Source organism: Eretmochelys imbricata, chromosome 12, assembly GCF_965152235.1.
Source record: "Eretmochelys imbricata isolate rEreImb1 chromosome 12, rEreImb1.hap1, whole genome shotgun sequence".
Taxonomy (NCBI): Eukaryota; Metazoa; Chordata; order Testudines; family Cheloniidae; genus Eretmochelys; species Eretmochelys imbricata.
The window spans coordinates 39335154-39353386 of record NC_135583.1 but is presented as its reverse complement, the minus strand read 5'-3'; the positions used below and the strand labels follow the sequence as shown (position 1 = coordinate 39353386).

General features: G+C 50.8%; 2 protein-coding genes across 2 annotated transcripts; one reads left to right on the top strand and one right to left on the bottom strand.

Annotated features, from left to right (window-relative positions):
• The first annotated feature begins 142 nt into the window (after positions 1–142).
• On the top strand, positions 143–6958 carry APRT (adenine phosphoribosyltransferase). The gene is made up of 5 exons (XM_077830703.1): positions 143–286; positions 2422–2525; positions 3808–3941; positions 5129–5207; positions 5691–6958. Exons 1-5 carry the CDS (start codon positions 198–200, stop codon positions 5831–5833), a joined length of 549 nt encoding a protein of 182 aa, XP_077686829.1. The 5' UTR covers positions 143–197; the 3' UTR covers positions 5834–6958.
• Positions 6959–9510: 2552 nt separating this feature from the next.
• CDT1 (chromatin licensing and DNA replication factor 1) lies at positions 9511–18233 on the bottom strand. The gene is made up of 10 exons (XM_077830699.1): positions 17527–18233; positions 16448–16606; positions 15738–15958; positions 14551–14745; positions 13518–13663; positions 12795–12898; positions 11995–12183; positions 11557–11691; positions 11260–11461; positions 9511–10400 (listed from the first exon to the last, which is right to left on the bottom strand). Exons 1-10 carry the CDS (start codon positions 18055–18057, stop codon positions 10237–10239), a joined length of 2046 nt encoding a protein of 681 aa, XP_077686825.1. The 5' UTR covers positions 18058–18233; the 3' UTR covers positions 9511–10236.

Sequence of the window (18233 nt, the reverse complement as noted above, 5' to 3'; positions counted from 1 at the left end):
CATGGGGCATACCACCAGTAACAGCCCCCTAGCTTCCTCTCTACCCCTTTCCAGCTGCCATGGTTTCCTCCGCATTCCCCCCCCCCCGCCTCCAGCCATGGTTTCCTCCGCACCCTTCCGCCTCCTCCCCCAGAGCAGCGCGAGGCGCTAGGCCGGCCGAGGGGCGCCTGCGCAGTGCTGGCGGAGCGCGCGGCGGCATGAGCGGGGAGCTGGGCGCGCGGCGGCGCCTGCTGGAGGAGCGGGTCCGGCCCTTCCCGGACTTCCCCTGCCCCGGGGTGCTCTTCCGGTGAGGGGGGCTGGGGGGCGGGTCAGGCAACGAAGGGCGGCTGGGCGGGTCAGGGAGCGAAGGGGGGCTGGGGGGTGAGGGAGGGGGCGGGTCAGGGAGCGAAGGGGGGCTGGGGGGGCGGGTCAGGGAGCGAAGGGGGGCGGGTCAGGGGGCTGGGGGGGCGAGGGAGGGAGGGAGGGAGGGAGGGGGCGGGTCAGGGAGCGAAGGGGGGCTGGGGGGGCGAGGGCGGGAGGGGGCGGGTCAGGGAGCGAAGGGGGGCTGGGGGGGCGAGGGCAGGTCAGGGAGCGAAGGGGGGCTGGGGGGGCGAGGGAGGGAGGGAGGGAGGGAGGGGGCGGGTCAGGGAGCGAAGGGGGGCTGGGGGGGCGAGGGAGGGAGGGAGGGGGCGGGTCAGGGAGCGAAGGGGGGCTGGGGGGGCGAGGGCGGGTCAGGGAGCGAAGGGGGGCTGGGGGGGGTGAGGGAGGGAGGGAGCGAAGGGGGGCTGGGGGGGCGAGGGAGGGGGCGGGTCAGGGAGCGAAGCGGGGCTGGGGGGGTGAGGAGGGAGGGGGCGGGTCAGGGAGCGAAGGGCGGCTGGGGGGTGGGGGTGGGGGAGGGGGCGGGTCAGGGAGCGAAGGGGGGCTGGGGGGGTGAGGAGGAGGGGTCGGAGCGAAAGAGGGCTGGGGGGGCTGAGGAGGGAGGGGGCGGGTCAGGGAGCGAAGGGGGGCTGGGGGGGCGAGGGAGGGAGGGGGCGGGTCAGGGAGCGAAGCGGGGCTGGGGGGGCGAGGGAGGGAGGGGGCGGGTCAGGGAGCGAAGGGGGGCTGGGGGGGTGAGGAAGGGAGGGAGGGGGCGGGTCAGGGAGCGAAGCGGGGCTGGGGGGGTGAGGAGGGAGGGAGGGGGCGGGTCAGGGAGCAAAGCGGGGTGGGTCAGGGAGCGAAGGGCGGCTGGGGGGGTGAGGGAGGGGGCGGGTCAGGGAGCGAAGGAGGGCTGGGGGGATGAGGAGGGAGGGGGCGGGTCAGGGAGCGAAGGGGGGCTGGGGGGGTGAGGAGGGAGGGAGGGAGGGAGGGGGGGTCGGAGCGAAGGAGGGCTGGGGGGGCTGAGGAGGGAGGGGGCGGGTCAGGGAGCGAAGGGGGGCTGGGGGGGTGATAGAGGGACATGGGGGCAGGACAGGTTGCGGGGGGGGGAGCGCTGTGCAATTACACTCATGCAGCATGCGCACTGGGGCACAGCGTGAAGTTTGGCCCTGGCACACGGATGGCGCAGCTGCAGAGTCCTACTGCCCTGGCGCTGGGGATAGACCTGCTTGGCCTGCCTAGGTTTGTCCTTCGTCTGCGCTGGCCTTTGCCCTGCACGCTCTGAAGCAGGCAGCCTCTGCTCGGTGCGCTGAAGCTGAGCTCAGGGGTACGGCCCATGACCCGCAGGCTGCTGCAGTCACTTGGTCAGTGAGCAGCCAAGTTAAGCCTTAGTCCTGCCAGCAGTTACATATGGGAGTAAAGTCACATTCTATGAAACTGAACTGGTGTGTAGCTTTGTAGTCGGGCCAAACTCTCTCCCAGCATGTTCTTACCTGAGCACCTTATCAGCTGTAGCTGAGATAGGTCAGGTTTATATCTGGGTTATATCAGTGGGTTATATCTCGGCAAGTAAAAAACACTTTGCAGATGCCCAAACAAAGGCATTTCTTAAGGAGGGCTGTTTCAGCTTTTTTTCTGTAGCGGTGTCATGCTTATTAAAAAAGTATGAATTTCATTATAAGAAGTTATTTTTCCATCACACGTATTTTCAAAACATCTGAATTGTTTTGCCTCAGAAATAGTCACCATCTGGAAATTCTCAGCCTGGAGTGTGAACACTTTGGAAAGCTCTGAGCATCTGAAAAAAGGGTTAGAATACAAATGCTTAGGGAATCGTAGCAGCAGTTGCTAGTTGTCTAGCTATAGGACATGTTTCTTCACTCAGTGCTGAGTCCAACCACTGTTTCAAGAGATCTTGTAGGTAGCCCCTTTTGCAGCTATTATGAACCCCTGAAAATGGAGTGATGACTCAAATCCACTTGTAGAAACCAGGCTTCTTGAACATGGAGCGGGTAAACTGTGGGCTCTGATCTGTGTAATGTAGCTTTCAGGTTCCAGGGATAACTCATTTTGTTCTTCTGTTTTTAGTGATATCACCCCTTTGCTAAAGGATCCTATAGCCTTCAGAACTGTGGTTGATCTTTTGGAAGCTCATTTGAAGGCACGCTACCCACAGATCGACTTCATTGCGGGTGGGTATCATGATAAATGCTAGGGAAACTTCTATAAAATACAGTACAGAACATTACTGTCCATCCATACAGAGATTGCATGGTAAGCAAAGGTCAGAAACAACCACTTTAACGAGGCAGGAAAGATGGTAGAACATCATGTATTGCAACATTATGACTGTTTATCATAACGTTTTATTCTGTACCAAACTACGTAACACTTGTGTGATGGTGGTTTTATTTTTGTGCTGTAGTTTTCTGACATGCTGTTTTGAGTGTTGAAAACACCGTCTCGATGAACATTTGGCAATAATTTCCTTTATTTAAAAAGATTTAATAACAGTAAGCAGTGAATTAGCCAATATAAGTTAATTACTACTCTCAGGTTTCAGTGTAACAGCCGTGTTAGTCTGTATTTGCAAAAAGAAAAGGAGTACTTGTGGCACCTTAGAGACTAACCAATTTATTTGAGCATGAGCTTTCGTGAGCTACAGCTCACTTCATCGGATGCATCATGCATCCGATGAAGTGAGCTGTAGCTCACGAAAGCTCATGCTCAAATAAATTGGTTAGTCTCTAAGGTGCATCCGATGAAGTGAGCTGTAGCTCACGAAAGCTCATGCTCAAATAAATTGGTTAGTCTCTAAGGTGCCACAAGTACTCCTTTTCTAATTACTACTCTGTCTTCCTTAGTCTATAACTTGCCTTTAAGCCAGGTCTAATGTTATATAAATAGCAAAAAGACAAGCTGTGTTTCCATTTTTTCACTTGTCTCAGAGTGACTGGTTACAGACCAGTTGTAGCTGTGCCTTATGGAGATAACTGTTCCATTCCAACGAACACGTTGTTTAAGGATATTGAGAATAATAAGTACTGAATGGAAGAGGGGTGATTTGACAATAATCCAATGTCAGTGAGTCTAGTGGACTCTATTCAGTTCTTAGTGGCTGTGATATAAACCCATCCTGATGTGATACTGAGTTTCTGGCCCTACAGTTGAATTGATATTGAGACTTAATTTCTTATCAGTACAGACAAGAACCAGTTCACAAACTAATAGAGGGAGCTCCTAACATAGATACTGTGGTGATATATGTGGAACTCCAGGTTCCAGGCTGCATTTCATAGTAATTCTGTGTGAATACAAACATACAATGCAAAGTAGGTGGGATTGCAAATCAGTACAAATAGCTGCTAGGCTCCCTGAGTACAGGAAGATAACAGAAACATTGAAGATTTGCTGAGAGAGTGAAAACTGAACCGTTTCCCTTTAACAGTATTTTTGCTGCTCTGCTTCCCATAGGTCTGGATTCTCGTGGTTTCCTCTTTGGCCCAGTTCTGGCACAGAGACTAGGGATTGGCTGTGTGTTAATACGAAAAAAGGGAAAGCTTCCGGGTCCCACAGAATCTGTCTCATACGCGCTTGAGTATGGCCAGGTAATAGCCAGAAGAGAACCCTTGGTGGACACTGCTGTAATTGCTAATGTCTTGTTTGTTGAAATCACTGAGCTACTTTGGGGATGAGGATGGTGGTGAGGTGAAGCCCATCTAATAATATTTGGTGCTAGAGATTTTCCCAACCACTGTAGCCCTTCTGGGGCTGGTGATGAGAACACAGCAGTGGGAGTCAGGCATTCCAAGTTCCATTCTGGTTGTGCCCAGTGACTAATACCTACCTCATAGGGGTGGTGTGAGGCTTAACAGAGAGTTAATTTTGCGAACTATTCTGAGATCTTTGGAGAAAAGGTACTTTGTTCAGACAGCTGTTAGATGGGGCTTGAATCTGAGTGTACGTATTATTAATAGTACTGAACATAAAAACTAATGGCTGCTGATTTTTAGAGGAACCTAGTTAAAGGACTGACAGCAAGTCCTGTGCTTCTGGAAAAAGGCCAGCGGAACAGGGAAGAGGAAAGAAGGGGGCGTTGCACGAAGATATCCATCACTTTTTCTCACTCTTGCTTGTTTGAGTAAATGTTCTAGTAAAATGCTCTTTTTTTAATGGTTTTAAATTAGGAAACACTTATTGCACAGCAGCTGGTTCATGCCTGGCCCTTATTGGAAGAGAGAGAGAGCATAGGCTTAATAATTCTGCCTTAGCTAGCTAGCTAATGCTGCTGGAGTATCTGGCAGGTGAATACTGTTGAGGCAAGCCTTCCCTTGCATAGTACAAAGTTCTGTGGTAGTCATAAGCATTGCATGGGCCAGTCCTTATGTAGAATGGGTTCATCTCTCTTGGAGGACAGAGAAAAGATGCTTCCATGGCTGGCTGCCTATCTGTAGACACCATAGGGCTGAAACCCGGGACTGTTTGCACCAAAACCATTGGAGTCTTGATCATGCACGCTTAGGCCAGTGTATTACATACAGGCGTTCCAGTCCCATCTGGGGTGCTGTTCTGGGAGAGCTTATCTAACAAAAGGAATAGAATACACTGTGTTAGCGTGCATGATTGGGACTCTAAAGATCTTCTTTAGCTCAAGGCCTGTATATGTAGATGCTGAAAGTCAGGATTTTATTCTTGCTGATGAATGTAATGTCTGCATTTTGCTACACACTAACATTTTTGAAAGCAGTGCTCCATAAAGTGAGACTAGAACAAAGTTGCCTTTTCAATCCTGCAGGCTGAACTTGAAATCCAGAGCGATGCCGTGGAACCGGGAGAGAAAGTGGTCCTCATTGATGACCTGCTTGCAACTGGAGGTAAGAGCAGTCGCGTAGTTAAGTCTGCTCCTTGTGCAGCTGTGCTGTAACTGGTATTGCTCATTCTTTCTCAGGGTGCTCTCTGCTGAAGCTGCTTTGAAGAGGACAGAACCTCTTTGTTAAAGTGTCCTTGTGACTTTATGGGGAGAGGGATGCAGCAGTTAACCAACTGGGGTTTATACTGTGTCTGAATTACTGTACTATAGTACCTGAAATCCCTGCCCTAAGGCCCACTAGAGTTCAGCTTGGCTTAAAAAAATAAAAGCCATGTTGGAATCCATTGTCTTGTTCTTGGCTTTGCAATGCGCTGTGTGATGCTTTCTGAAAATCGGACGTTACCTGTTTGCATGCTTCTAACCATGTGGTTAGCGATAGATTAAAGTTGGAACTAAGACTGTGTGCCTTATCTGTTTGTAATACTTGGAGTGATTGTCTGTCTCTCTCTCTCTCTCTCTCTCTCTGCTTAACATCCTTGTTGTGCAGGTACCATGTGTGCAGCCTGTGAGCTGATGAAGAAACTGAAGGCTGAAGTCCTAGAGTGTGCGGTGGTCATAGAGTTAAAATCTCTGAAAGGGGCAGAAAAACTGAAACCGTTCCCTGTCTACTCTCTGCTGCAATATGACTAATGAGCTTCAGATCAGAGAAGATTGCTATGGTCTGATTGCAGTTGCCTTCTTGGTGAAGATCTGCTGCTGTTTCTTATCTTGATCAATTGTTTGAAGACAACAAGCAGTCCCCTCCTCTGTCTTCTAAAAAAGGAGGAAGGTGCTCCCCATTACAGCAAGGGCAGTTAGGACTCTCTTGTTCCAGCTCAATTCTGCTAAACTTGCTGCACTGTTTATGCCTCCTTATTCTGGGAAAACTGACAGAGCCAAAGGTAGTGTGTTTTTTTGGCGGGTGGGGTGGGGGGGAGTTGTCCTTCGATCTAAAATATCATTTAAAAGCCTTTATATCATTCCAATTTCATGTTAGATTTTGCTGTGGGTTTGGTGAGAAATGAGGAAGGGCTTTGAGATTTACTTGTGATCAGGGGAGGAATCAGTTTCTCTAGATCAGTGAAAACTAACATGGTATTGGGCATCTGTATGATGGCCTCTTTTACTGTATCCACATGCTTGGGTTACAGCTGTTCTGTCAACCCTGGGAGCTTTACACATTGGAATTCTTCAATTTGCAATGCTAATGGAGCAGTGGTGACTTGTTCAATATAAGAAATGGGTGCAAGTCCCCAGCATGTCTCACTCATCCTATCTCATGTAAAACATACAACTTTTTACATGCCCCCTTCTTATATATAAAGTTCCCTGAATTCTGCCTTTATCCTCAGGTTCCAGCATACTGAAAGGTTATTGAGCTTGGGTTGATATTGTTGTCTCCCCTCCCCCCAGCCCCTTCCAATCAACTTCCTTGTTCCAAAATACCCTCCAGTATTGGCACAACCTGAAAGGGAAAGGGGAACTTTGCTCACTTTGCGTGCTTTAGCATGAGCTCTAATATTAAAAGCATTCTAGTTACTAGGGTGGAGAAAGTTTGATAGGCAGACTTTTAGAAAAAAGACTCCTAATTGCAGTCTGTGATCTAGCTGTAACATCCAACTCTGTCACAAACACTTACAAATCAGAACCAGGGTACCCAAATCTCCCTATGAATGAGAAAGGATGCTTTGGATTGTAACTAATATTTGTAATGGCTGTCTTCAATTGAATCTGTAGCTGATTAGTAAATAAATATTGACCTTTTAATTCTCAAAACTATTGTGGTAGCAGGATGAAGGGGGTGTGTATTTCTATGACCATTTCTTTTCAAGAAACCAACGTCCAGTGAAACAAGCCATCTTGTGACTTCAGTGAAATACAAAAGGGTTGGAAGTTAGGCCAGCCCAATTGCTTTACGTGCTGAGCTGAACCTTTAAGATATCTTCCTCATATCTGGTCTTACTGAATTCCTCCCCAAGCCTTGCCCTTTGAGCTCTCACTGGAAGATGCTAGAGAAGCCAACTTTGGGACTTGCTCCTCCTAGAACTGTAATACTTAATATCTAATTCTGCAAGGTAAAGAAAGGTAGTTAGTTATTCAGTGCCTTGAGCGCACAGAAACCTTTGCTTCCCCCCAGGTGTGTGAAAGTGCACCATATACATGGAGAACAGCCCAGGTACGACATTAAATCAAATAGGCATGCAGTTAAAGAGTAGGAACTGTAGAGAGGGTTTGGGCATTTGTTTCATTGTAGGCTGCTTTTGTTACTGTATACTCCCCCTCCACTGGATAGAACCACCCATGGGGTGACACTGCTGAAACCATACAACTTGTCTACAGCCTGAGTTGTGTTTAGCTCCAAAGGGCGAGTGTTGAGTGATATGGGCCTCCCTCTAGTTACAGACCAAGTGTCCTTTACAGTGCCCCCGGCCTGCTTGCTTACCAGATGTGTAGCCAAGCACTTGTAGTTAACCTTAAACATCAGATGTTCAGTTTCTTAGGTCTATAGGAGTACTGGTGTTAATTTGCTCCTAGCTTCAGAACCAGGTAGTATTAAGAGTCCCCAGATAGGACATTACAATTCTTTGGGAAGCCTCCAGAAAATGTTTAACTTTTACACCCAGCCTGTGTAAGAATCAGTACCCCTCCTGCACACTTGGCAGTGAAGGCAGGAGAGTTGCTGTGAAGTGAAGAAATAAAGCTCCACCCAAAAAACCCACGGAAACCAGCTGCAGCACTGTCACGTTTATGTTCTTTGACTGCCAAAGCACAGCGCTGGACCCCATGCAGTGCCAGAAACTGTGACGTCAGGCAAGGCTCGGACTGTACCCTCTCTCTCTGGCTTCAGGGCCTGAGATAGCTAACTTGATTGTAAAATCCTAATGGTACATAGCCCTGTAGCTTTTGCCTTAGTGGAGCTACTTATGGCCAGCCCTGTCTCTTCCCCCTTGACCCACTACATCAAGGTAAAAACTAGTGCCTTCTCTTTGTTAGGATTTTACAGAAATAGGTACCTAAGAGGAGTTGCCTCACTATAAAGAAAACTTTTTGCAGTGAAACCAATCCAGTCTTTCATTAGGATTGGTGAAAGTAGCTCCTGGTTTCAGGTTCTTAGCATAGAGCACTGGACATCAGTCTTACCCTGGGGGAGAGTTTGAGTATCTCCATTTTGAGAGAAGTAACATTGCTAATACCCAGGTAGTCCAAAAGCATGATCTTTATTTGCCTTTGAAAGTCAAGTTGTCAGCTTTTTTTTTTCCTGCACCTGGGAGCAATCGACTTGTAAAAACTGAGATTTTCATCTGATCCTGTGACTTGAAGAGTTAGGATGTTGGTTTTCCTTAAAACTCCAACAGGGGGCAGTGGTGAACAAGGGATATGCTCAAGACCCCCCAGAGGGGTGTGCACTAAAGTTCAGACTAGATGTGATCAGGTTTACCTGCCACACTTCACTGCTGTTTCCTACTCAAAAAGCAACAGGGAGGTGGCTTTGTTCTGTTGCGTCATCATCTAGTGCTAGCTCTGCACGTGTGCAACCACTTTGTCTACTGCCGTCCTTCTGGGGGCAAATGGGCACCTTCTGAACCTGCTCCCTAAATGAGACAGGCCAGCCTGGCTGCACTTTACCCAGGGGAAAGTGGTAAAGAACAGAGCTGCTCCCTGTTTGGACTTCTGGTATAACCAAGCAGTAACTCACATTCATGTCCTAGTACTTGAGACAAGGAAGACTTGTTCCTTAACTCCCCCACGCAGTATTTGTATATCCTGAAGCCTCTTTAGCTGAGAAAGCCCTTGCTAGCACAGACCTGGATGGCACCTCAGTGATTTGTAAGCTCAGGGGTTTAGGGTCCACCCTCAGACTTACAGCATGGACCATCTAGAGCAGGGTTCCATCAACAGGGGCTTGATGTCCTACCAATTCACAATACATTTTTAAAGTAGTACATGAACCAACAGTTAAGAATGCTCTGTACCCCCTCATTTGTGCTAATTAGATTATGCTGCAGTTGCCAAAAGCTGTCAGCAGTTCCCTTTCCTTGAAGGACTAACCTTTGATTAGGTACTAACCCTCACATGCTAAACTCTGCTCTCAGCCATGCCTGTACGTACAAAAGTTGCAGTCATTTCTCTGCAAATCCCTGCTCATTTTTCCCAAGAAGTCTCTGCATAAATTGGCGGACAACTCAACCCTTCCCCTACTGGTAATTCACAATGTTCTGCCGCCGCTGAGAAGCCTCAGCACCTACAGCTGGAGTTAAGGGTGCCTCAAGCAGCCCACTGTTTAAGGCAAGAACTCTTTCTTTAAAGCAGGGAGCATTGCTACTGCCAATCATTTAAAAGTTTAATACCAACACATTTCAACAATGTCAGAGAGCTGGAGTGGTCTGAGATGCACTCTCTCTCTCTGTAAAACAGAACAGATTAAAAGAGCCCCTGGGATTTTTCCTTTCCAAAGGAAATTCCATTTTTCTTATTTCTCACTTTCTAGAAATGGCATATGATCCCATCCACCCCCACAGCACCTTCAGCTAATGGAAGAAATGGATGCAAGTTGTCATACTGGAAACTTGTTCAAGGGAATTAAACATTACAACATTGCTCAGAGAGGGGGGTCTGGCTTACGTAACTAAGGCCATGCCAGCCAGAGATGCTCAAACACCCCTGCTCCCACTGTGGCCCGAGGAGTTTTATTTGTTGTATGAAGTTGCCCATAGTAACTAAGCAGTCAGAGCTAAAAAAAGGGAGCAATTTAGGTAGGAAAGCCAAATGCAACCTCCTACTGAAGGAAGGCATGCAGTAGTGAACATAACCTATTAGCCCTCATATTTGAGGGCCAGGGGAGTTGCCCAGAACTGTGCCAAAGGAACAACTTCAGCTCCAAGAGGCTTGTCTACCTTCTTGGTTTCCTGTGCATAGGTAGGAACGAGAGAGGTCACAAGCAGCCCAAAGGGGAGTTCTCTGCAAGACCTTAAGAGGGACACATCTCTGCTACATTCAGAGGCACATCTAATTAAGATCAGGATCTCACCCCCAGCCACTCCCTCCCCCCGGAATCAGAGCTTCTCCTCCTCCTTAATTATCCTCATCAGTCTCTCCATAATGACATTGAGGTCCATGCTCTTGTCCAGCTTGATGTAGGTGTCTTTCCTGATCCGATGGATGATGACCCAGTCAGGCAACAACTCTGAGAAAAGGTGTAGGTGTTTCTCCATTTCACCTGCAGAGAACCAGAGGTGATCAGCAAGTTAGTTTCAAACAGCTTCTCCCAGCTGTCAGCCAGTGTGTTACACAATGGGCAGCAGTTCTGGCTTCTGCTCCCTACCCAAATCACAGAACCATGCAGGTGAAATTCCTCCCAGCCATTGCTTCCAGGCTTTGAGCTTAGCCATCAATTACAACAGCTGTGCTTGGCACTGCTGGTACACAGGAACGGAAGCAATACAGGGCAGGGAAGCCCTATAAAAATATTCCCACTCCTCTCTCCATCAGATTACAGCCGTTATTTTAGGAGTTCAGACTACCCCAGGGTTTCCCATGTCTGGGGGAGAGGCTACAGAACTCAATACCAAGCCGATGAAGTAGTGTCAGCTTCTACATTGGCAGGCAAACTAGTCTCTGGGGGAGGGGTGCAGCAGCTAGGCATTCTGGGGGAGCACAGAGATGCCAGATAAAGACTAGACCCTTAGCTTCCACCAAGGTAGGGTCTTAGGGAGACCACTGAGGGAAAATTAATTATTTACTATTGTTCCATTGACAGGATAAGCACTGTTCCAGGATTCCATCAAGACCAGCACGAGGAGCATGAGTTAGAAGTGAGGCTAGAAAGTAAAGGTTCTGTCCATAGGGATCCTCCAACTACAGCTAACTCCAGGATAGCGTTGCAGCTCCCAAAAATGTATTATTTAACATGGTAGCCATAGCAACCTCTAGAGGTAAGTAGGTATTACGGTACCCATTCAGTGCTTCCTAGCATTCAGCTCTACCTTCGCTCCAGGGGTGGCAGGAGATGTTGGATTTTGTGACTCAGAACCTCACATGCCAGAGGCAAAAACCCCTTTCCAATCCCCCTCTATTACCAGCAGTCATTGTGGTACAGTAGCTGTCGAGCATCCGCGTACATGCCACCTCTGTAGTCAGCGCCTGCTTCTTTTCAGCCACGAACACATTGCGCAGGAAGCGTGCCATCTCTGGCAGCCGTGAGATCATGACGAGCCGCTCCTCCTGTTGTGGGTTCCGGGTCATCAGAGCCTGCAGTTTCTGAGCCTCCTTTGCTCTGATCTAAGGGAACAGAAGTTAGTGGGGGTTGGGTCAGACACTCTCCAGACCCCCCTTGTCGGGGACACTCCCTCTGCAGTCACAACCAGGTTACTCACCCTTTCTAGCAGGGCCTGGGACACTCCTTTCAGGGCACTGGAGGTGTTGGCCGTGCATGTTGCTTTGGGGGCCTCATGCTCTCCTGGGCTGGTTTCAGCTGTTCTTAGAGCCAGGTTGGCAAGAGCCTTTTCCATCTGTTCACACAAAGGAGAGTCAGAAGTCTCATGCGGGAGCTGCAAGGTGTACCCAGGGAGCCTATGCTTGAAGCTAGGGGCACAGTTCCCAACTGCAGGTTAACAGTTCAGGGTCTTTGATCAATAGCAGGGAAGAGTCTAAGATGGAGTTTCCTCCCCAGGGAGGAGTGGGTGCTTGAGTATTACTGCAGTTGGGTCACAGGAGTACCAGTGATCCCACAGATGTGAGAGGGGGTAACAAGTTCTTCACAACCATCCAGTATTGGTGCTGTGTACTCCAGCCTAAGCATCTCTGTCCCTTACCTTTGGGGTCATCATGCTCTGGGCCTTGGTCAACACCTCCTGTGCCGTGGTCAGCTTGTCCACCTGAGGGGGCCGGGGCAGCTCAGCTGGTATGATGTCTGGCACCTCGTCTACATTGAAGCGAGGGTGCCATCTGGTCAGCTTGTCATCTGGTATGACCATTGCGGGGTTGAGGGAAGCCATGAACATCTGGAGTGAAAAGAGTTGTGTGTCAGACACTGCAAGTCAGATACCCAATAAGAGTTTGGTTTTGTTACCCTTGAGCTAGATCCATTACCTCACCGCAGTGTTGTGCTTTTAGCAGTTTAGTGTCATGTGTCTATGAGAAACCAGAGCCAGGAGAGTCCAGGACAAGTCTCTCTCCCTAGGAGAATCCTGATCCTTGTCTCAATGTTTCAGATTTTCTCCCCTCCCTGCCTAGGATTCCACAGACATGAATGGTTTGGTGGTCCAACTATGTACTTTTATTTTGGATCCCAGGCCCCTCAGTTAAGTGGATTCTTATCTCTGCCTCTAGCTATCAAAAAAGTGTCTTGGGGAATCCCAGATCCCTGAAGGTGAAAGCCAGCAAGTGACCTAAGACAGAGCAGGTCTCATCATTGCATGATGGGGAGTTTCTGAATTGGAGAGATTGTTAAGGAGGCGATGGCTTAGCTTCACGAAGTACAGGAGAACGCAGCACCCCCGAACGGTAGTAAGGTTCCAGCTGACTGCATGCACAGATGGCAGATTCACTCAGTCGGCATGGCCCCTGGTCTATACCAGTCTCCCCAGGATACCAAAAACACCGAGCCATTCACCTTGTGGTGCTGTTTGACAATGTTCAACAAGTTCCTGCCGAATACCCTCCTGCGTTCCAGCAAACGCGACGCTGACAGGTGCGGGCAGCCATCTACCTTCTCCTCTGGAGACAAGAGAGGTTCCCTCATTATCCCCAGGTCCTGCAACTGGGGAAGCTACAGGGGGAAGAACTGGCTGCAGTACCCCAGGGCTGACACATGCCATCACACTGCAGCAGCTGTAAGTACAGGAGCGTGAAGCAACACAGCCTCAAGGACACCAGACTTGATCGTCAGCTTCAGAGCCAGCCCTCCACCCCCGCCTGCTGCATCCCAGGGAAACAAACAGAACAGCACCTGGATGAATGCAGAGCACCAGTGTAGCCAGAACTGGGAATGCCATCGACAGGTTATGTTCTGAGCCGAGTTTCAAAGGAACCCCTGGGAAAGACGACAGGCTTCGAGATCCATTGCCAGGCCAATAGTTTTACATGTCTGGCCCACTGCTGGAATAGGTCAGAGCTGCTCCCCACTCTGCCCACGTTCAGGGAACCAGCTAGTCAGATGGTCTCAGTTCCGTCAGACACAGTGAACTCGTTTGGGGGGAAAAGGTTTCCAGAGACCCAAACATCCTTTCCCAGCAAGCACCATTAGGGATCAGGTCAGAGAGAGAGTTTAGAGCCCAGCCTGCCAGCAAGGTCTCCTCCACAAGGGCTCAGTCAGACAGTATGCTGCAGCACGTACCTTCCCCCAGCACGGGCTCTATGGTGAGCTGGTAGCTGGATTTCTTCCAGAAATTGCTGAAGGTTGGGATGTTCCTCTCCTGGCGGAACTTGTACGAAGTGGGGTACACGGCTTTGATCTGACCCACATTCCTCTCTTCAAACTGCCTGTGGCATTGCAGGAAGAGTCGGAAATTAGGCAGCAGCACGGACACAAATGAGCATCAGCAACAAGTGCTTAAACTCAGCAGCCCCGATGGAACCCAGAGCAACGGGGGGTCCCGGGAATCAGACTCCCACGCGACACGCAGGGTACTAGCGGTCAGAGTCCCTGCCTGCAATACGTATGGGAGTGAACAGCAAAGGACAGAGGAGCTGCAAGTTAAAGAGCAAATCCTGTCCTGGGAAGTGGTCTGAGCACAGGTCCAGGAGCCAAGGGCTCTCCTGGTCTAATCCCAGTCTTGACATAAGCTTCTTCTGTGGCTTTAGGCAAGTCATTTAATGTCTGTGCCTCAGGTCTGCTCTCTGTAACGTGGAGACAGTCAGGGTTTCCCCCTGTGACGGGAAATAGATTTGTAAGAGGTGCTGCAGGTACCGCAGCAAGGAGTGAGTCACTCCACATGCTCCAGCCAAGTCTCCCTCCTGCCAGCATCAAAGTCTCCTCCCCCACCCACATGGACACATCCAGCAATGCCACAGTCGTCAGCTATGCCGAGCCCTTCCTCGTTTAGAGGAAAACGTTACAACCAGAATTTATCACAGGTAGCCAGAACAGGTGGAAGCCCCCTCCCCCTCAACCCTTCCATGTATGCTTCTATAGGTCCCTCTTTGCAGGCTTGGGAAGTCTGCATGAGAAAGCCCTTCCAGTGCACTTGAATCCTGACCTTCTTAGATGCTGCTCATTGTGCATCTGCTTTGTACTAGGCACAAAACTGGAAAAGTTCACAGCTGTTATGCTGCTGGCACAATCACAGGGAATGCTGAATGCGGAGTCCTACAGCGCTATAGCAATTCCTCGTACATAGAGCTACCCACCATCAGGAGGAGGAACTTACTTGTGCATTATATCTTGGACACCCTGTTTGACTTTGGCAAAGGTTACCGTCTCGGAGCGATTGAAGAGCATCCCCACAATGGTGTCCATGCTGCGGAACATCTCTGCCAGTACCTTGTATTTATAGGGCAGCGTGAGACCTGGGGGAATATCCTGAGCAAGGGTGTGGAATCGCTGATAGGCAGGTGCCCTCTCACTGATAGAAGGGAAAAGTGACCAGGAATTAGACCCACAACAAGTAGCTTCAACATGAGATTAACACCAGGTGTCTGTGAGCACGTGTGTGAACAGACTGGCTCTTGGTTTGCTACTCAGAAAGGAGGTCAGTAGGAAAGCCTGCTAGTTTCAGGTGTGGTAGAAATCTCTGTTGAGTCCGTGCTGACATGGCGATTTGATGTTCATACAATCCCCAACCTCTGCAATCTTTTGCCTCTATGTTCTCCAAGGGCCAATCCTGTGCTGGCAGGATGGGGATGGATTAGAGGAGCTGAAAAGGTCCAGCTCAGATTCTGAGGCTGTGCTACACATTCCAGAGGCAGAGAGTTTCTTTTCTTAGCCGTCAGAATAGAAAGAAGATACGTGCGAGTTGCATCCCAAATTCACGACAGCATCTGTGTAGTGCTTTCTTCAAGTGACCCTGCTGAAGTCTTCCCCCACCCTGACTCTGCTTCAATGGAGAAGCCCGCTCACTTTTGCTGTCCAGAGCATAGGCAGCAGCAGGTCACCCCTCAGGGATCCCTCGCGCAATGCCATGTCAGTGCCCAAGAGTGGACATGCTCAGAAGTAGCCTCTCTGTTTAAACCATTTAGTGCTGGCGCACATATTTGTGTGAACGAGGCAAGCAGGCTCTCACTTCTGGAGCGGAGATGTTTGGTCTCCGAGTAGAAAGATCCCATCTATGCTGAACCCCAACTACTGGATATTAAACATCAGAAACAGATGTTTGAGAGACCACTGGAGAGCTGCAGCATTTTGCTACCCAAGTGCCTTGGGCTACATTCTACCTCTGCCTTGTAGGTGGTAATTAGCCCTTCAGGAAACCCAGAGCAGCATTAGTTTTACCATCACTGACTATGCCAATTAACTGGAACCCCAGGTCTACTGTCCCAGACTTTGTTTCAGCACCAGGTTAAACACACACTGAAGGTGAAGTTCCTATTCCAGCTATCCCCAAAGTTGGCTTCTCACCTGGCTTCCACGGTTGGCTCACAGGTCTCTTTGGATGGTTGCAGTCCAGATCCCTTCCCCTCCTCTGCCTTCCTGTTGCGGATTTTGGATTCTAGCTCCTGCACTTGTTTCAAGCGGCTCTTCAAGTCACTGCAGGTCTCAGAGGGGCAAGCTGGCAGTTTGGCTTTCCGAGTCAGCTCCTGGAGTCTCTGCAGGCGGTGTTTCAGCTCCTTGGATGAGACCTGAGATGGGGAGTGGGAAGGGAACAGATACAGGACTCTCAGAATGGGAAGATTGTTTACAAGTAATGCTCAGTTGTTATTCTGGACGGGGCTGGAGGGTTAGCATAGCTCCAATGGTCACTTATACTCCTACAGAATCATGTATTTAGCATGCAGGGGGCCAATCTAGGTACAGCACACTTGCTGAACATACCAGGCACGTGCTGGTATCTCAAGGACGCCAGAGGTGGGTTAGTGAGAAGAGAATTCATAAGGGATTCTGCAGGAATTCTACCCCAACCCAGCTTGTGAGCAGAGGGAGCTGTTACATCCCCCCTTGGTGTTAACATGCATTTAGATGCCGCTGCAGAGCTAAGAGTGATAGGGTTTGTATCCCCATCAAGCCACTTTGAGGGTGAGCGCGCAGAAGAGCGCAGAGTTATTAGCAGAGCTCACTCAGTGGAGCCCCTTCCCAGTCTCAGGGAGAGAAAACTCACAAACTTTCCATACCTGCTTAAAGCTTATGTTTCCCCCTAGTGTAGCCAGGCCAGACTGCAGCCCACTTTCTGGACCTGGTGAGAGGGTCACATTCACCAGGTTCTTCACATTCTTGTCAAGGGATGACGGAGTTGGGGGTCTGAGGGCAGCACTGGAGCAGGGGCTGGAAACCTGCAACCGGAATTTGTTGTTAGAATGTTTTGCCTTCACTGCCTGGCTGTTACTCACCAAGGAGTCTCCCTGCATTAGTGGAAGATAAACCTTCCTATGGCTCCGAGTCAGCATGTCCGCTAGAGCTCGAGTCAAAGTCAGATTTTCTAATACCCAGTGAATCCAGGTCCGAGCAGTGCGGTGCAACTAACAGACTGCATTCATTCTTTGACTTCCCCACTCCCCAAACACACACATGCTGTCTCAGCAGCCCTGCACCAGCGATTACAGACTGGGATTAGGAATTCCATCCCTGGCCCAAAACGTTTTCTACACTAGTTCTACTCCACCAAGTTTTGCAACATCCGAAACCCTAGCAGAGATGGGCCACCAGCTGCTGCAGGCTGTTAATACTGAGTCACTGCCCTTATCAAAGCAGATCTAATCTCCAGAGTGCACAAAATACCAGCAGCCTGTCTACACTAGAGCTCCCAGCGTGCTTAACACCAGGATGAGCAACAAGGGACGATTCCTTCCTTCCCTCCTGTAAGCAGGACCCCGGAGAGCCCAGCAATTTGAGTTTATTACAAACGCTATTGCTCAGGTTTGTTGCCCGCAGGGATGTGCCCTGTCTGCTTCAATGGGGTGTGAAGTAGGAAGCACAACGGCGAGGTTAAAAGACACGCTGTTAATAGTTTCCCTACTGATATTTTGGGCACTGGATCTTCAGCGCAGGCCGGAGGGGGCCAGGGGAGCAGCTAGGGCCCTGTCCTACTTGCTTGCCAGCACAAGCCGTACGGAAGGTCCCAACAGGCCTCAGACCCAGCGCTGCCCAGAGGCCCCCAGGACAAAGGGAATCCAGATCTGCGGGGCCAAAACTGCCCCCGTCCAGGGGTCTCGCGTGGGTCTGGGCTGGCCAAGGGCCTTCAGGGGGTACCTACCGTGACTGCCGCCTCCTGCTCTGTACCCTGGGGATCTGCATCTGCGGGCAGTACGAGTTTCTTCCTGGCCCCTCTCTTGCGGGTCTCCCGGGGCTGGAGGCCGGCTGGCGGGTCGGCGTTTCGCTCCTCTTCCGCTCCAGGATCCAGTTCCTGTCTACACCGTTTTCTACCCGTGGGTGTCCGTGCCGGGGGTTGTGGGCAGCCGGGATCGGGGCGCCCTGGGGTGCGGGGGGAGGCCAGCAGCTGCTGCTGCTGGGGGCTCAGGGGAGGCAGCCCGGCTGCGGCGCTCACCGCCGCCCGATCGTCATTTCCCAACCCGCCCAGCGTGGCTCCGGGGCTGGCTTCCCGGAGGGTCCCTGCCGGGATCGCTAGCGGGGCCGCGTTGGGCCGGCTTCTGGAGCCGGCGGCCCGGCGTTTCTCGCCGGCCACGCCTCCCACGGGCTGGGTTTTCCGCCGCTTGCTGCCCAGCGGCCCGTCCCGGGCGGGGTTTTTGCTGTGCGGGAAGAAATCGGTCACCCTGCGCTGAGCCATCCCGGCGGGGCCGGTTCCGGGGGGAGGCCGGCGCGGGCGCTCGGACGGACCTTGCTCGCCCGGCCCGGCCCGGCCCGGCTCGGCTCGGCTCGGCTCGCTGGGAGGTCCGCGCGGTCGGACAGTGCTCGCCCAGCCCGGCTCGCTGGAACGTTGGCGCGGCCCCGCGTTCCACCGCG